The sequence below is a fragment of the Piliocolobus tephrosceles genome, chromosome 7 (assembly GCF_002776525.5).
Source record: "Piliocolobus tephrosceles isolate RC106 chromosome 7, ASM277652v3, whole genome shotgun sequence".
NCBI lineage: Eukaryota > Metazoa > Chordata > Mammalia > Primates > Cercopithecidae > Piliocolobus > Piliocolobus tephrosceles.
Window position 1 is genome coordinate 67,836,700 of NC_045440.1, and position 19,052 is coordinate 67,855,751.

The 19,052-nt window shown below is 38.0% G+C and overlaps 1 protein-coding gene across 11 annotated transcripts in view; it reads left to right on the forward strand.

The window, feature by feature from the left end:
* LOC111549202 (serine/threonine-protein kinase Sgk3) overlaps positions 1–19,052 on the forward strand; it is a 194,759-nt gene that overhangs the window by 149,763 nt on the left and 25,944 nt on the right. For 10 of the 11 annotated variants that reach the window (XM_023222321.2, XM_023222316.2, XM_023222319.3 and 7 more), the window contains 5 exons: positions 4,515–4,602; positions 10,712–10,761; positions 13,367–13,424; positions 18,158–18,241; positions 18,341–18,472. In XM_023222321.2, the coding sequence (XP_023078089.1) occupies positions 4,515–4,602; positions 10,712–10,761; positions 13,367–13,424; positions 18,158–18,241; positions 18,341–18,472 (412 nt within the window). The remainder of the gene's footprint in view (positions 1–4,514; positions 4,603–10,711; positions 10,762–13,366; positions 13,425–18,157; positions 18,242–18,340; positions 18,473–19,052) is intronic. The other variant, XM_023222326.2, reaches the window with a different exon arrangement.

A 19,052-nucleotide genomic window follows, 5' to 3' on the forward strand; every position in this document is an offset into this window, starting at 1 on the left:
AGTAGCTAGGACCAGAGTGTGTGCCAGCACACTGGCTAATTTTTGTATTTTTAATGGAAACGGGGTTTCCCCATGTTAGCCAGGCTGGTTTCTAACTCCTGACCTCAAGTTATCTCCCCTCTCGGCCTCCTGAAGTTCTGGGATCGTAGGTGTGAGCCACCACGCCCGGCCAGAAAAGCTAATTTTTAAGATGACTTTATTAAAAACATTTTAAAATCATTTTCAAAATAGAATAAAATGTTAGTATTTCTCTCATCTCTGGATGAAAAAGGGGTTTCTGAGCATATTGTCAGTGCATGACATTATCACAGAGTAAAACAATGAAAAATTTGACTATAATAAAAACTTTGTGCACAGTGGCTCGTGCCTATGCTCCCAGCACTTTGGGAGGCCAAGGCAGGCAAACCACTTGAGCCCAGGAGTTCAAGACCAACCCATGCAGCATGGCAAAACCCCCTCTCCAGAAAAAATGCAAAAAATCAGCCTGTCACGTGGCATGTGCTGGTAGTCCCAACTGCTCAGGAGGCTGAGGTAGTAAGGTAGGAGGATCACCCGAGCCCAGGAGATCCAGGCTGCAGTGAGCCGTGATTATCCCACTGCAGTCCAACCTGGGTGGCAGAGTGAGACCCATCGCTAAAACAGCAAAAGCAAAAAAACAAAGCAGAACTTTTGAACCCCCAAATCATAAGTAATATTGAAAACCAAAAATACGGAAAAAGCTTTCCACGATAAAGGACGATAGATAAATACATTTAACATAGAAAGTGCCCGTGCAAACACTTAAGACACCAAAAAAAAAAAAAAAAAAAAAACCAGCACAAAGCACATTGAATGGTTCACAAAGAAGGACACAGAAATGGCTTATTGTCAGAGAAACTAAACATTTCCTTATGTATTTAAGAAATGAAATGGAAGCAGAAATAACTTATTTTAATTTTATTGAGTATAACAAAGAGAAAAGTGCCCAGATCAGGACTGTACAGCTCAATAAATTATGAGAAATAAACATAACTGAATTATATCATCCCCCCAGGCCAAAAAAGAAAATATTATGAACACCCCTGAGATCTCTTACACATCCTCTTTCAGTCTCTATTTCTTTCTTCCTTCCCAAAGGTAACTATCAGCCTAACTTTTAACAAAATAGATTAGTGTGTGCCCTGTTTTTGAACTTTATATAAATGGAACCATACAATATGTGTTCTCTGTCTGGCTTATTTCCCAGCCATGTGAGAGTCATCCGTGTTGTTGCATGTAGCTATAGTTTGTTCATTTCCATTGCTGTATAATGTTCCATTGTATGACTATACCACAGTTGATTCATTCTACTGTTGATGGGCATTTGAGATACTAATATTCTTATTTTCTGACTATTATAAATAATACTGCCATTAACATACCTTTTGGTGCACATGTGCCAACATTTCTGATGTATCTTGGAGTAGAACTTGTGGGTTGTAGAGTATGTATATGTTTAACTTTAGTGGATAATGCAAAATAGTTTTGCAAAGTGATTTACCCATTGTACATTTTCCATCAGCATATGAAATCATGTTGCTTACCTCATTAACACTTAGTATTGTTAGTCTTCCATTTTAGCCATTCTGGTGAGTGGGTAATGGTATCTTACTGTTGCTTTAATTTTGCATTTCACTTTTTACTGAAAGTGATACTGAGTAGTTCCTCTTTAAAATAGAGTTTTTGACATCAAATTATCCAAGATGTTAATATAAAATGTAACATTTAATGCTAGTCAAGCCTGAGAGTCTTCAGGATGTTCATATACTGCTAGAAGAGTATAAATTGGTACAACTGGTCTGGAAATCAGTCTTACAAACTGTGTTTGTTTAATACTGTAAAATGGTTTACAATTCAGATGAGTAATTTTATTTTTAAAAATCTGTTCTGAAAGTCATAGAGTTCTGATACTATGCACAAAGATTGTCAACTGCAGCATTGTTTATAGTAATGAAAAGTTGGAAGTCATACCCTCAAGTGGAAGAATCATTGAGTAATTTTTAGTACATTCATGTTATATATCATGCATCTATCAAAAGTGATTGTTTACAAAGTTTTTAACAAAATAGGGAAATATTTATGATGTAATTTTAAAGTGAAAATTTAAATATATTGTGATCTGAAATGTGCAGAGAAAAAGACTGAAATAAAATATGCCAAAATGCTAACAGTGGTTGCTTCTATGGTAAGATTGAAAATCCCCACCCCTACATTTTATAAACCTTTTTCATTAAGTTAAAAATTCACCATTTAAATTATTCTCAAGTGTACAATTCAGTAGTTTTTTGTTTTTTGTTTTGAGACAGAGTTTTGCTCTGTCACCCAGGCTGGAGTGCAATGGTGCCATCTCGGCTCACTGCAATCTCCACCTCCTGGGTTCAAGAGATTCTCCTGCCTCAGCCTCCTGAGTAGCTGGGACTATAGGTGCGTGCCACCACACCCAGCAATTTTTTGTATTTTCAGTAGAGACAGGATTTCCCTATGTTGGCCAGGCTGGTCTTGAACTCCTTACCTCTTGATCCGCCCGCCTCTCCCAAAGTGCTGGAATTACAGGTGTGAGCCACTGCACCCAGCCCAGTAGTTTTATATTCACGATGCTTTACAACCATCATCACTAATTCTATCACCTCAAAGCTAATCTAACATTTTCATCCCCCTAAAAAAGGAACTTTACCTCCAAATTCTCTCCTCCCCCAACCGTTGGCAACCACTATTCTACTTTCTGTCTGTACAGATTTGCCTATTAAAATGAAAGTATAGTAGGTGACTTTTTTTGTTTTGCCTTTGTTCATTTAGCATAATATTTGTGAGATTCATTCATGTTACTGCATGTATTAGTGCTCTCCATTCCTTTTTATGGCTGTATAATATCCCATTGTATGGATAACACCACATTTTGTTTATCCATTCATCCATTGGTGGACATTTGGGATATTTCCACTTTTTGGCTGTTATGAATAATGCTGCTGTGAGAAATCATGTATGAGTTTTTATGTGAACATATATTTTTATTTCTCTTGGGTCTTTGCCTAGGTTTGGAATTGCTGAGTCTTAAGGTAACTCTGTGTTTGACTTTTCAAGCAACTGCCAAACTGTTTTCCACAGTAGCTGTACCATTTTACATTTACACCAGCCCAATTCTTTTTCTTTTTATTTTTTCCTATTTTGTTTATTTATTTTTAGAGCCAAGTTCTTGCTTTGTCACACATGCTGGAATGCGGTGGTGCAATCTTGGTTCACTGCAGCCTCAGCCTCGAGGGCTCGAGTGATCCTCCTGCCTTAGCCTTCTGAGTAGCTAGGATGACAGGTGCACACCATCATGCCTGGGTTTTTTTGTTTTTATTTTTTGTGGAGACAGAGTCTTGCCATGTTGCCCAGGCTGGTATCCAACTCCTGGCCTCAAATTATCCTTCTGCTTCAGCCTCACAGAGCACTGGGATTACACGCATGAGCCACCACTCCTGGCTAAGGCCTCCTCTTTTTAAAAATAATTTTTCAAATTTTGAGTTTCCTACAAATAATATATATTATTTGATTAAATAATTAAGGACAGACTGGGGAGAGGGTGCCAGGTATGGAGATTTAATTATTCCCCACAGTCGTCATGAGTCCATCTGTGGGCCATCTCTAATTTTAGTCCGTTTTTTTTCTCTTCATCCTTCATCTTCATAGCCATTTCCTAATGGCCCCGTTGATACCCACTTTAGTGTGTTTGATATTTGTCCTTATATATCTGTGTATCTTCGGTAAATAGACTGATGTTTTGTGTCTGTGAGTATTGAATATAATGGTACTGTGCTATAGTTTCTTGCTTCTGACTGTTGACTAGTATTCCCTGTAGGCAATTACCATAGTTGACTTACTCATTTGCCTGGTGATAAATGCCTATTTTGCTTCTAACTTCCTGTTACAGAAAATGCTGCAATGAACATTATAATTACATGCCTCTCACTGAACCTGCACATAATTTTTTCTATGGTTTACCACAAAAATTAGAATTTCTGGGCCCAGGGAAAATGCATACACAGTTTTACCAAGTGTTGCCAGATTGCTTTTTTCAGAAAAGTTGCTTCATTCTGCATGGTCACCAACAATATTTGAGCATTTCTCTTACCCTTTTTTTTTTTTTTAATCAACTTTTGGTATTATCTGTCTTTCTAACCTTTGCCAGGTAATGGACATAACATATCTCATTATCATTTTAACTTATATTTCTCTGATTACTAGTGAAGTTAGCCGTCTTCACAAATTTGCTTGCCATTTGGGTTTTCTTTTCCATGTACTTCCTGTTTATATGTTTGCCCATTTGTCTGTTTCTCTATTTAAAAAAAATTAATTTGCTTATTACATTTATAATAATGAATATTAATGGATTCTGTTTGACTTTCTTACTGTAAATGCTAATATAGTTATTTCTATTTTGATTTTCCTTTTAAAAGGGAGAAACGCTATAGAAACGCTTTTGAAGTTACAATAAAGTTAATTTTTGTTTTTAGTCCAGATGTCAGAGCATTCCTTCAAATGGACAGTCCAAAACACCAGTCAGATCCATCTGAAGATGAGGATGAAAGAAGTTCTCAGAAGGTATTAAGAGGAATTTTCTTTCTTAATAGAAAAAGTACCATTCCCCAAAGATGAAATTAGTGGCTTTAGGACACTTACTTCAAATGAAGTAATTTCATCCATAGTAGAGTTTCTACTATGTAGAATGCATAAAAACAAATACACATATCTCTTACAGATGACTATTTCTTTTTTCGTTTGAGATGGAGTCTCACTCTGTTACCCAGGCTGTAGTGCAGTGGCACAATCTCAGCTCACTGCAACCTCCACCTCCCGGGTTCAAGTGATTCTCCTGCTTCAGACTCCCCAGTAGCTGAGATTACAGGTGCCTGCCACCATGCCTGGCTAATTTTTGCATTTAGTAGAGATGGGATTTCACCATATTGGTCAGGCTGGTTTCGAACTCCTGACCTCAAATGATCCACCTGCCTCAGCCTCTCAAAATGCTGGGATTATAGGCATGAGCCACTGTGCCCAGGCCACAGATCACTATTTCTTATAAGACATATAGAATGAGTACTTTTTATACTAAAAAGTAATACAGGTTAATCAGACAAATTTGAAAATAGTAGGTAAAAAGAAAAGTATTACCCATATTATTGCACCCACACCTAGAAATTTTTAACATTCTGGTGATTTTCTTTCCTATCTTCTCTAATGTATAGGGTTTTAAAATTACCTAATTTTAATTACGTAGTGTATACAGTTTTATATTCTGCTTTCTTCACTTTGTCTTATTTTATCATTATTGCCACACTTGAAACTATTTTGAATTTTGGCCAACAGAAAAGTCCTTCTCAACCACATGACATCCCACTTCCTCTGCGTTGTCAGGATTTTCTATACAGAACAGTCAGTACACACATACCAGTTGGCATCAACTAACTTTTATTTCTGTGATATATGTACATAATCAATATGTGTTCCTAACAAAATTGGGTAGCCTTGTTTTGTTTCTTGTTTGTTTGTTTGAGATGGAGTCTTGCACTGTTGCCCAGGCTGGAGTCATTGGTGCGATCTTGGCTCACTGCAACCTCCGCCTCCCGGGTTCAAGCGATTTTCCTGCCTCAGCCTCCCTAGTAGCTGGGACTACAGGTGCCTGCCACCACGCCCGGCTAATTTTTGTATTTTTAGTAGAGACGGGGTTTCACCATATTGGCCAGGCTTCTCGAACTCCTGACCTCCTGATCTCCCTGCCTTGGCCTCTCAAAGTGCTGGGATTGCAGGCGTGAGCCACCATACCTGGCCAGTGTTGTTTTTAAAACTAAATCGTGATGGCAGTAAGTAAAATAGGCTTGTGCCTTATTATGAAGATGTTTTCAACATTTACCTTAGTTATGTGGGAGAAGTAAATTGTAATAATTTAACTCAAATTATTACTCTGTAGCAATTAAATTATTATAAATGTTATATAAATATATCTACATAATTCAAACTTTTAAACAACTATTATTAAATATGTACATGAAAATCAGAGATGATGGGTTGAAACACAGTTTTTCTTTATAATGCCTGTTAATTCTGTAATGGCTCTGTTTTTGTGATTTAAAAGATAACGTGGTGCATTGGAATATTAGTGTCCTAGGGCTGAAATCTTCATTTTGAAAAAAGACATACTCCTTTTTTGTGACTGCTGGAAAGTAGTAATTTTCCTTCTCAGATACCCCAAGAAGATTCTCAGTTAAGAGAACAAATGGAACTTTACATCTGTGATACGGTTGCTCCTAGGACAATGTAAAAAACTTAAAAAAAAAAAAATCTCTGTAGCTGGTCAAAAGAGAAACAACAAACCGGGAAAACATTTGTAATAAATAAGGCATAACAAGAAATAACGTCTGTGTAAGAAGCTCATACAAATGGGTTTTTGAAAAGAATGATACTTAACACTATAGTAGATCAAAGGAAATGGGGCGTGAAGGAATACTCTTAGTAAAAAACATAGAAGAAAATGTTCAACGTTGATGCTATTAGCAAATGAAAATCTTAGATTTTTATTGCTCTATCAAATCAATAAAAATGTAAATAAAATATTGCAGAACTGGTAACAGTAAGGTAAAACGAGCACCCTTGGTCATCATTGGTGTCATAATTTTCTGCAACTCCTTTGGAAAACAATTCACATCAGGAATTGATGCAAATGAAATAATCCACACAGAAAAAAGCAAAAGATGTTCATTTCTGTATGATCTGCTAAAAACAATATTAGAATCAACCTAAATATTTACCAGTCACTTAGTGTTTGTCCATATGTGTTATGCATTTTATTTTTGAAGATCAGATTTTAAGCTTCGATATATTAAGTGAAATCACTATTTAAAATGTATATGCATATTCACACAGTATGATTTACAGTTTTAAAAAAATGCAAATACTATATGAAAGTAGTGTAAATATTTGCAAAATTATATATTGATAAGGTTGTGGATTTTGAAAAACCCTTTTCCTAATATTTTTGACATTTTCCAGCTATTAGTATTTTTAATTGAAAAATGAATATATTCAAGTAATGTTTTAAAGATTAAAATCTATGTAACCATGGTTTTTCATGTTTTGCTTGCTACTCATGTGAGACTGGGTAGGTTTAGGTTATTTGAAGACTATCTTGCCTTGCAGTGGAAGACAACTGCAGACAACTTGAAGACAGAACCAAGCTGAAAGATCTCTGGGTTCTGCCACTGTTGGCTTTAAATCTGAGTTTTGTTCCTTTTTTTCTTTTTCCATCCATAATGTCTGAAACTTCCACTAGAATACCTTGAGGTTTTAAAATACTGATAAAAAGAATTTCTTTTAAAAAAGGAAAAAGCCGTACTTTGTCGTATAATTGTAATTATTTATTAAGGATTTTTTTTTGTTTTTTGGAGATGGAGTCTCGCCCTGTCACCCAGGCTGGAGGGCAGTGGCAGGATCTTGGCTCACCGCAGGCTCCACCTCCCGGGTTCACACCATTCTCCTGCCTCAGCCTCTCGAGTAGCTGGGATTACAGGCGCCTGCCTCCACGCCCGGCTAATTTTCTGTATTTTTAGTAGAGACGGGGTTTCACCGTGTTAGCCAGGATGGTCTCAATCTCCTGACCTTGTGATCCGCCAGCCTTGGCCTCCTAAAATGCTGGGATTACAGGCGTGAGCCACCGTGGCCAGCCTATTAAGGACTTTTAAGTGAATAAGTGAAGCTCCTAACTGGAATATTTTAGAGGGCATCTGGACCTACCCCCTTATTGATACAGAGAAAAATAGAGGCCAAGGGAAGTCAAGAAACTTAAATGATCTCAATTAGTATTCATTCTGTTAAGAAATTATACCTCACCCTCAGTTTAGTGACTGGATATTGTCTTCAGAAATAGTAAGTACAGTTGTCTAATTATATATCCTAATAATCTTCATCATTTCAGAAATGTGCTCCATTAGGGAAATCCTTGCCTAAATAATAAAATCTAATTACATATTAACATACTTCAGGGGACAAGTTGTTCATGTTGTTTAATCTGCACTATATTTAATCCTCTTCCTTTTTTTTTTTTGAGATGGAGTCTCTCTGTTGCCCATGCTGGAGTGCAGTGTTGCAATCTTGGCCCACTGCAACCTCCTCCTTCTGGGTTCAAGTGATTCTCCTGCCTCAGCCTCCCAAGTAGCTGGGACTACAGGTGTGCGCCACCATGCCCAGCTAATTTTTGTATTTTTAGTAGAGATGGGATTTCACTGTGTTAGCCAGGTTGGTCTCGAACTCCTGACCTTGTGATCTGCCTGCCTTGGCCTCCCAAATTGCTGGGATTACAGGCGTGAGCCACTGCACCCAGCCTTCCTTCATCTTTATGAGAAAAATTTATTGAATGGAAAATTAAACCGGTTATCTGCACATTCATTAAAAGAACAAGTGTATTAAAATTACAACTCAGTTTGAATTACATTGTAAGAGTCAAAGGAACACTGAAATATTTATTTTTTTCTTCCGTTTTTAGTATTTATTTGTTTATTTTATAGCAGTTTCTTAGTAGAAAGAAACACTGTAATATTTAAACATTAAAGGCTACTCTTTTGTTAAAACTATGCCATAACAGGACTAATCTCATTTAATGAATTTTTTATGTATAGGTATAACAATAGGAAGTAAATTTGAATTGTAACTACAATGCTGGTGCCAATGTTGTTTCTTCATAAGAAACTTCTTTATTTTATTTATTTATTTTTTTGAGACAGAGTCTCACTCTGTCGCCCATGGTGGAGTGCAGTGCTGCTATCTCACCTCACTGCAACCTCCACCTCATGGGTTCAAGGGATTCTCCTGCCTCAGCCTTCGAAGTAGCTGGGATTCCAGGTGCTTATCACCACACCCAGCTAATTTTTGTATTTTTGGTAGGAACAGGGTTTCACCATGTTGGCCAGGCTGATCTCGAACTCCTGACCTCAGATGATCCACTCGCCTCGGCTTCCCAAATTGCTGGGATTACAGGCATGAGCCACCGCTCCCACTCAGAAACTTAAGAACTTTTGAAGGATGAGATTATTTGCCCTTTATTTGAAAAAATAGTTTATATTCTAGAGATTATAAATTTGAAATGAATTTAAGTAAAAATATATATTACATATGTCTATAATAAGAAGTTTGATAAGATAAAATTTTCTTGGCCGTGTGCAGTGCCTCATGCCTGTAATCCCAGTACTTTGGGAGGCTGAGGTGGGTGAATCACCTGAGGTCAGGAGTTCGAGACCAGCCTGGTCAACATGGCAAAACCCTGTATGTACTAAAAATACAAAAATCAGCCAGGCATGGTGGCATGTGCCTGTAATCCCAGCTACTTGGGAGGCTGAGGCAGGAGAATCGTTTGAACCCACAAGGTGGAGGTTGCAGTGAGTGAAGATGGGGCCACTACACTCCAGCCTGGGCAAGAAGAGTGAAACTCCATCTCAAAAAAAAAAAAATTGGTTCTGATTAGAGAAATTTTTAAAAGCTTTTTTATATTTATAGCTTATATGAAGTATAATTACATAGAACACTCATAAAAGTATACATTTTTGAAACATTTATAACTGATTTAATTATCTGAATGTATAGTTTTAAAGTTTATTTATGTGAAGCAGAATTTACTTACACTTGGCTTTTATAAAAAGCTCACTCTGATAGGATCACTAGATTAATCTTCTGGGATTTTTGAGTTAAAATTTCAGCTAATTATTAATGAACTAGAATCTTTTATTACTTAAATTTCTTTATAGCATACTAGGTAAATAAAGATTTGCTTCTAAATTAATACTAGGGCTTAAGCTTACTGTGTTAACTGTTGCAAAGAGAAAAGCCTATATAAAATGTTAGCACTACCACAGTGCTAGAATTAGAAAGAAAAGGCCAGGTGCGGCGGCTCATGCCTGTAATCCCAGCACTTTAGGAGGCTGAGGTGGGTGGATCACAAGGTTAAGAGATGGAGACCATCCTGGCTAACATGGTAAAACCCTGTCTCTACTAAAAATACAACAAAATTACCTGGGCATGGTGGCGGGCACCTGTAGTCCCAGCTACTTGGAAGGCTGAGGCAGGAGAATGGCATGAACCCAGGAGGTGGAGCTTGCAGTGAGCCGAGATTGCGCCACTGCACTCCAGCCTGGGCGACAGAGTGAGACTCTGTCTCAAGAAAAGAAAAGAAAAGCACTGCTTTCTGTTTGCTTTGTCTATGTTTACCTACCATCAAATTGAAACTGAAAACCCGGCATTTGCGATCATCATTGTCATCATCCTATCATTTCTTTGATAAACTATTTGAAAACTTGAAAAACAAGCCTTTTTTAACCAGTTTTTAAAAAAGTGATCCCTCTTAAATTGCAGTTTCAATACCCACCTCCTCCAAGGAGCTTTCCTCAGTTTATTTCATTCATTTGCCAACTTAGAGCTTGATTTCTGGCGTACGTTTTTTCTTACAACAGTTCTTGAAAATTACCATGAGAAAAATGATTATATTTTTGTCAATTATGTGTATTTCCAAGTTAAGTCTATACCCTTACTGAGAATCAGGACCTTGGGTTTCTTTAACATGGCAACAAACCAAATATTTGTGGTACAGTTATAAATATTTTATTTCAAAACATTAATTAATTTTTGATGCTCCAATAAGAATGTTGTTTTTTTCCCCCCATCTTAACAGCTACACTCTACCTCACAGAACATCAACCTGGGACCATCTGGAAATCCTCAGTATGTTTAATTTGTTCCAAACAATTTTGTAACTGAATTTTAGGAAGATCTTTTTTGAGAGTATGCAGATATATATAATTACACTAATTTAACTGGAGGCCTTTGAAATATAACCATAGTTACAGTGAATACAGTGCTATCATATGCTTGACTGATTTACTGCTCCAGCTTTTCATTGCTTTAGGAGAGCCTTAAGGAACTTTTAATCCACAAATTGTTAATTGGGTTCTGCTGTTTTGTCATCAGTTTTCTGGGGTGTGTGTGTGTGGGTGTGTGTGTGTGTGTGTGTGTGTCTGTGTGTGTAAAGTCAGTAGACCGTATTTCCCAAGGGACCATAAGGACCATAAGTCCTATGAGGTCCCCTGAGAAAAAGCACCCTTGCAGGCCTAATTGACATTCTGCTGGTGTTTGGTGTGATTGGTGCACTCCTGTTGTTAGCCAGCTTGTTCCAGAGGAGTCATAATGGACATTAGAATATTAAAGGCTATTAAACTTTGTTTACCCAGTTTCTCCCCATATTCCCAGACTTAATTGATTAGTAGTGTCTGCCATGGGTTGGAGGAGGAATGTGGTCTTGCCGCCCTTACTTACTTAATTATCCTTATAGGCATATTACATTTATTCTGAAGTGTTTTTTCATTGTAGGCTTTCCCTACCCTTTCTCTACCCTTTTGCTCTACTTGGGGAATGATTATAGGCAGATGGGAGAAGTGGTCCAAGGACTGTGTCTTGGGACACTTCAACATTATGAGGTCAGGAAAGAACTGTTTACAGAGACTGAGAAAGAGCAGTCAGTAAGATGAGAGAAAAACCAGGAATATGGTTGCCTGAGGTCAGGGGAAGAGTGCCTGAAAAAGGAGGGAGTAATTAACTCTGTTAATGTTGCTGATAGGGCAAGTAATAAGAAGATAGAAAATTGACCACTGGATTTCATAAAGTCATTGGTGACTTTTAATGAGCAGTTTCAGTGGTGTGGTAGTTGGTATAAGACTGTGATCAGAAAGGGTTCACTAGAGAACTAGAGGAGAGGACAGCAGGTAGAGACAAGGAGTTTTCAAAACTTAGCTTGAAGAGCTTTTGCTTCAAAGGAAAGCAGATAAATAGGATGCTAACTGGAAGTTTGGTTTTAAGCGTTCTTTTCTGTTGTTCATAGCATTGAACAAAAATGGCAGCACAAAAAGTGGAAATATTTTTTTTTTCTTTTTTTTTGAGACGGAGTCTTGTTCTGTCGCCTAGACTGGAGTGCAATGGTGCGATCTCTGCTCACTGCAGCCTCTGCCTCCCAGGTTCTCCGGCCTCAGCCTCCTGAGTACCTGGGATTACAGGCACCCACCGTCATGCCTGGCTAATTTTTGTATTTTTGTAGAGACAGGGTTTCACCATGTTGGGCAGGCTGGTCTTGAACTCCTGATCTCAGGTGATCCGCTCACCTCAACCGCCCGAAGTGCTGGGATTACAGGCGTGAGCCACTGTGCCTGGCCAAAAATGGAAATTTACTTTCAGTTAAGGTTAATCCCCAGCAGTTAACAGCGGGGCTTGGAGTATGGCCTCAGCTCACCTATTTATTATGTTTGAGGGATCTGCATGTTTTTCACTGTTAGATTTGTTTACAAAGTTATTTTGGTACCTCTGCATATCTTTAAAGAAGAAAATAGTCAAGAGAACAGGTTTTTGAAGAAGAAAAACGTCTAAATATAGTTAAGTGTTTATCTCACTCATCTTTACCTGTCATTATTTAACCTAGTTCTGGTTTTACTCTCATATTTGAATTAACTATTTTTCTTTTTTTGATAATTAAGCAAATTTCAAATCCAAATGGATTTATTCCCCTCTTCCCATACAACTTACGAATTCAGACCGTGTTGGAGGAAGCGGCTCTTTTGGCTGCTTAAGCTCCCCTTTCTGCTTCTGTGTGTTTTTGTCTACATAACAGCCAATGCTGTTTTTACTTGATAGGTTAAGTTAACATAAATAAAAGGGCAGTCTTAGTATTCCCTCTTGCTTTTCTGTTCCTGGCTTTCCTGTATTGCCATCCATGAGAATAAGCTAAGAAGTCTTTTATCTTTAATGTACAATAAGTGGTTTATATGTGAAACGCTGTAATTACTTTTTTCTCCATCAGAAATTATTCTTAGTGTCTTTAGGTGTTCCAACTAACAGCTTCATTTTCAGAAGAATTACCACATGCTATATAGTCCTTAGAATGTATCACTAATTTATATAGTTATTCAATTTTTTCAACAACATTGGGCCATGGTTAATAAAATAGGTTTAGATAAAAACTATTTCGAGATCAAAACTCTACATATAGGATATGCATATATCCTTTTCTCTCAGAGAGTATTATTGAAGTTCCTCTTAAGCAGAACTTAATGAGGCTTAAATAAAGTTATGAAATACCTTATCTAATCAGAAAGTAGATTATTACTATTCATATTACCTACTATATATGAAAGATGAAATACTCAGCAGGAAAGCTGGAGTTACTAGGCTGAAGTGTTTTGTGGCTAACATTTATTTATTAAAGAGGGAAGTGCTAAGAAATGTTTAAAAGTTAATCTTTCCAATTTCTAGGAGGCTAATTCTTACTGTTAATTTATTTCAGTGCCAAACCAACTGACTTTGATTTCTTAAAAGTTATTGGAAAAGGCAGCTTTGGCAAGGTAAGAGTGTTTTGTGAGGTTTTTATTTGGTTTTTGTTTTTGTTTTTTTTCTAGAGACAGGGTCTCACTCTGTTGTCCAGGCTGGACTATAGTGGTGCAGTCATAGCACACATGAACTCTTGGGCTCAAGCCATCCTCCTCAGCCTCCTGAGTGGCTGGGACTATACTCATACACCACCACGCCCGGCTAACTTTTTCTCTCTTTTGTAGACAGGGCCTTGTTCTCTTACCCAGGCTGGTCTCAAATTTCTTTCCTCAAGTGATCCTCCCACCTTGACCTCCCAAAGTGCTGGGATTACAGATGTGAGCTACCATCCCCAGCCTAAAGTGTTTTTATTTTCTCATACAGTAAATAAGTACTTAAGGAATTCATGCTTTATGGGTGGGAGCCACAGGACTTTTTGGCTTGCAGGAAATGGAATTAAGATACTTTCCCCACCCTCAAAATACTAACAGTAATTAGGGAGAAAAGGCATCTACTCAAATTCTATAATAAAATTCACTTATTCAGAAGGTATTTGTTGAGCACCTACTATGTGCCAGGTACCCTTCTGGACCCTGGTTAGAAAATTACAGAATTTCCCCAGCACTTTGGGAGGCCGAGGCGGGCGGATCACGAGGTCAGGAGATCGAGACCATCCTGGCTAACACGGTGAAAACCCGTCTCTACTAAAAAATACAAAAAGCTAGCCGGGCGAGGTGGCAGGCGTCTGTAGTCCCAGCTACTCGGGAGGCTGAGGCAGGAGAATGGTGTAAACCCGGTAGGCGGAGCTTGCAGTGAGCTGAGATCCAGCCACTGCAGTCCAGCCCGGGCGACAGAGCCAGACTCCATCTCAAAAAAAAAAAAAAAAAAAAAAAAATTACAGAATTTCTAACCAGGTAGTGACATGGTTACCAACTTTGTGGTGCTTACAATCTAGGGTTGGGGGAATAGTCAATTAAAAATATTCAGTCGGCTGGGCGCGGTGGCTTAAGCCTGTAATCCCAGCACTTTGGGAGGCCAAGACGGGCGGATCACAAGGTCAGGAGATCGAGACCATCCTGGCTAACACGGTGAAACCCTGTCTCTACTAAAAAATACAAAAAACTAGCCGGGCGTGGTGGCGGCGCCTGTAGTCCCAGCTACTCGGCAGGCTGAGGCAGGAGAATGGCGTGAACCCGGGAGGTGGAGCTTGCAGCGAGCTGAGATCGCACCACTGCACTCCAGCCTGGGTGACAGGGCGACACTCCATCTCAAAAAAAAAAAAAAAAAAAAAAAAAATTCAGTCAAGTAAATAAGTACAAATAATAATAGCAGTGCAGGAAATGAAGAATAGGGTGAAATGACAAAGGACAATAGGCAGCTGAGGGAAGATTCCCACTTATATAGCTTTTCAGAAGACATGCTATTTAAGCCAAAGCTGGAAAGACCAAAATGAGCAGCTGTGTAAATAACAGTTTGAGAAGGAAATGAATGTGTAAAGACCCTGCTTATTTTCTTACGGTGTCAGATGAATCATGTAATTTGACAGTATAGCCATACCAAGGAACGATAATCACTTAAGGCCAGGGTTAACAGAAAAGCATCATAGATGAAGTTATCAGAATCATCGAATATATTTAAGTGCTTTTTTGCACTGTACTTCAGTCTTTAGTAAAAATGGAATATGTAAGTGTTTAATCATATTTTGCTGTATTTTGTAGCTTTTGGTAACTCCAGTTTGTTTTCTGAGTTTCCTTGAGACTAGCAACTGTGGCTATGTGATTAAACCCATGTATGTTTATTCACTCAGCAAATATATATTATCTGCTACATGCTGAGTATTGTGCTAGTATAAGCAATAGAAAGTTAGAAATGAATCCTGCTCTCTAAATACCCAAAATTCTATTGGAATGCTAGAGATAGTTGTCATTAAGAAAAAAAACATTATCTGTCTTTAAAAACAAAATTCTGTCATTAAAAACAAAAGCGTTGTGGCACATACCTGTAATCCCAGCTACTCAGGATCCTGAGGCAGGAAGATCACTTGAGTTCGGGAGTCCAAGACCAGCCTGGGCAACATAGAAAGACCCCATCTCAAAAAAAAAAAAAAAAGGTATTATCTTTTGGAAACTTAATGTTTAGATCTAGAGTCTTACCAGGATTTGGTTCTTGCATATAATGGGAGGCATAGCATCATAGTTCATTTTTGTCCATGTGGATAACCAGCTGATCCTATATAGTTTATGAAAACTTTTTTCACCATCTGATGGGCCACCTGATCTCCAGGGGCCACCTTATGTATCCACTATTTATACCTTCACAGACCTGTTTTTAGAATTTTTTTTTTTTTGGAGACAGAGTATCACTTTGTTGCCCAGCCTGGAGTGCAGAGTGCAATGGTGCTATCTCCGCTCGCTGCAGCCTCTGCCTCTCAGCTTCATGTGATTCTCCTGCCTCAGCCTTCCGAGTAGCTGGGATTTCAGGCACACGCCACCATGTCTGGCTAATTTTTGTATTTTTAGTGGGGACGGGGTTTTACCACATTGGCCAGGCTGGTCTTGAACTCTTGACCTCAAGTGATCTGCCTGACTCAGCCTCCCAAAGTGCTGGGATTAGAGGCATGAGCCACTGAGCCCACCCTCTTTTTAGATTTTAAGTTTTGTATTTCTCTTTCTAGATTGCATTTCTTTTCATTTTCTGTTCATTGGCCTATCTGTTTATCCTGACACCAGTACCACATTGTCGTGACACCTGTAGCTTGATATGCAACAGAATTAAGTCCTCCCTTCTTATTCTTCAGGAGACTATTCCTAGCCCTTTGCATATCAATATAAATTTCAGAATCAGCATGTCAATTTCTGCAAAAATTCTATTTGAATTTGATTGGGATGGCAATGACTCTGTAGATCAATTTGGGAAGAATTATCATCTTTACAATATTGTGTTGTCAAATCCGTGACCATGCTATATTACTTTGTTAATGTAGCTCATCTTTAATTTTTCTCAATAATATTTTATGGTATTCTGTTTAGGATTTTTGCATATCTCTAATTTAATTAATTTATTCCTAGGTGGATTTTCTTTTTTTTTTTGGAGACAGAGTTCCACTCTTGTTGCCCAGGCTGGAGTGCAGTAACACAGTCTTGGCTCGCTGGAACCTCCACCTCCTGGGTTCAAGCCATTTTACTGCTCCCGAGTAGTTGGGATTACAGGCGCGTGCCACCACGCCCTGCTAATTTTGTATTTTTAGTAGAGACAGGGTTTCTCCATGTTGGTCAGGCTGGTCTGGAACTCCCAGCCTCAGGTGATCTGCCCACCTTGGCCTCCCGAAGTGCTGGGATTACAGGCATGAGCCACCACGCCTGGCCAGGTGTGTTGTTTTTTTTTGCTGTTGAAAATTGGTGTTAATTCTTGAAGCTGGGTATATGCGTTACCTATGACACATTGGTTCTACTCCCTAGTTACATACCCAACCGAAATGAATATCCACTAGGAAAGGTATATACAGAAATGCTTATAGCATCATTATTCATAAATAATCTATCAGCAAGAGAGTAGATACATTGTGTCATTTAATGGAATATTCTGCATAACACAGAAAATATGAGAACTATGCTATATGCCATGATGTTAATGAATATTTCATATAATTTAGAGTAAAAGAATTAAGACAGACAACTTTCCATATGATTCTAATTACATGAAATTCAAAAAAGGGCAAAAGTTATCTGTGTTATTTCAAGTTGACATGGTAGTAGTTAGTTACCTTTGAGAAAGTGAAGGGTGAGTCGTGACTGGGATTTAGCAAAAGAGAGGCTTTAGGCTACTGTCAGAGGTTTTTTTTCTTTGAACTGCATACTGGTTACATATCTGTATTCACTTTGTAACAATTTATTGAGCTGTAGTGATGTTTTTCTATATGTATGCTATGTTTAATAAAAAAAATTAAAATCTTGCAAAATGATTAGAAACCAACAAAGTGCAATAAAACAAAAGAAGGCCAGGTGCGGTGGCTCACGCCTGTTATCCCAGCACTTTGTAAGGCTGAGGCAGGTGGATCGCTTGAGCCCAGGAATTTGAGACCAGCCTGGATAACATGACGAAACCCCATCTCTACAAAAAATTGAAAAATTAGCCAGGTATGGTGGCACACGCCTGTAGTCCCAACTATTTGGGAGGCTGAGACAGGATGATCACCTGAGCCTTGGGAAGGTCGAGGCTGCAGTGAGTCAAAATTGTACCACTTCAAGATACTCTAGATTTCTTCAGGTTCTTTAAAGCCTCTGCATGCGACCCAGCCCACTATAGAAATCCATGGCACTTTTTCCTCTGAACTCTTCTGAATTTAAAACCTGTTAAGAAAAATCTCAGTATGAAAGAGTACATTTTGATTACCTAAAAAACATTTCCTTATCCTTGTTAATGTAGCCATGAAGTTTGTAATAGTATTTTCTACGGTCAGTATTCTCTCCTGAAAGTACAGGAGACTTCAGGATTCAGGGCTGGAGCACATGTGTGCACACACACACACAAAGTTCTCAAGCAGTGTAGATTTGGGCACTTAAATTTAGTTTAAAAATCTCAAATATCAACACATTAAGTGACTAAGAAATGGTGCCTGACTACTTGATTTTTAAAACAAAAACATGATCTAGGTCCCTTATGGACTTCTTTTTACAAAATTTAAGAAGTATTGATGTATTGACAAGTGAATTATTTCTATCAAAATTTGAAATTTCTAATAGTGTACACTAATGTTTAACTATAACAGGTTCTTCTTGCAAAACGGAAACTGGATGGAAAATTTTATGCTGTCAAAGTGTTACAGAAAAAAATAGTTCTCAACAGAAAAGAGGTAAAATAAAATAGCTGTTGCTTCTCCCAAGCCCATTTTCTCAATTAAGAGAGTTGTTTTCTAGTGTATAACATAATTGATCTTTTGCCTTTTTTCTAGCAAAAGCATATTATGGCTGAACGTAATGTGCTCTTGAAAAATGTGAAACATCCATTTTTGGTTGGATTGCATTATTCCTTCCAAACAACTGAAAAGCTTTATTTTGTTCTGGATTTTGTTAATGGAGGGGAGGTGAGTTTTATAATGAGTTTTCTAATATTAATAGTTTAGAAAAATAGCATAAAGTCAAAACTTTTTCTTGTAAGTTTTAGAAGGACAGTATAAAATCAGTAGCTTTTTATAGCAATAATATTCAAGGTACTGGCTGAATACAATGCAGGATGTGGAGAATTGTAACACAGAGCTTTTAAGCATATGGTGTGGTTGAAAAGGTTCATAAAAGAACCTTGATATGAAGCTGCTGGCTTCATGGACAGATTTGTCACTAAACTATATAGCAAGAATAACATATTGAAATACTAGAGTAAAACGTGATTTGTAATTTAGGCAGTTATCTCAACAGTTGCATACAAATATTACTCTAGGTTCTCATTTTCCAATATGTGCAAATTTAATCAGATGCGATAGTGCTCTAATAAGGGGCTCTGGGTGGTAGCTTGGCTCAGTGGTTTGCACCTTTAGTCTCAGCTGCTAAGGAGACTGAGGCAGGAGGATCACTTGAGCCCAGGAGTTTGAGGCTACAGTAAGCTATGATTGCACTGCAGCCTGGGTAACAGAATGAGACCCCATGTCTTTAAAAACACACACACAC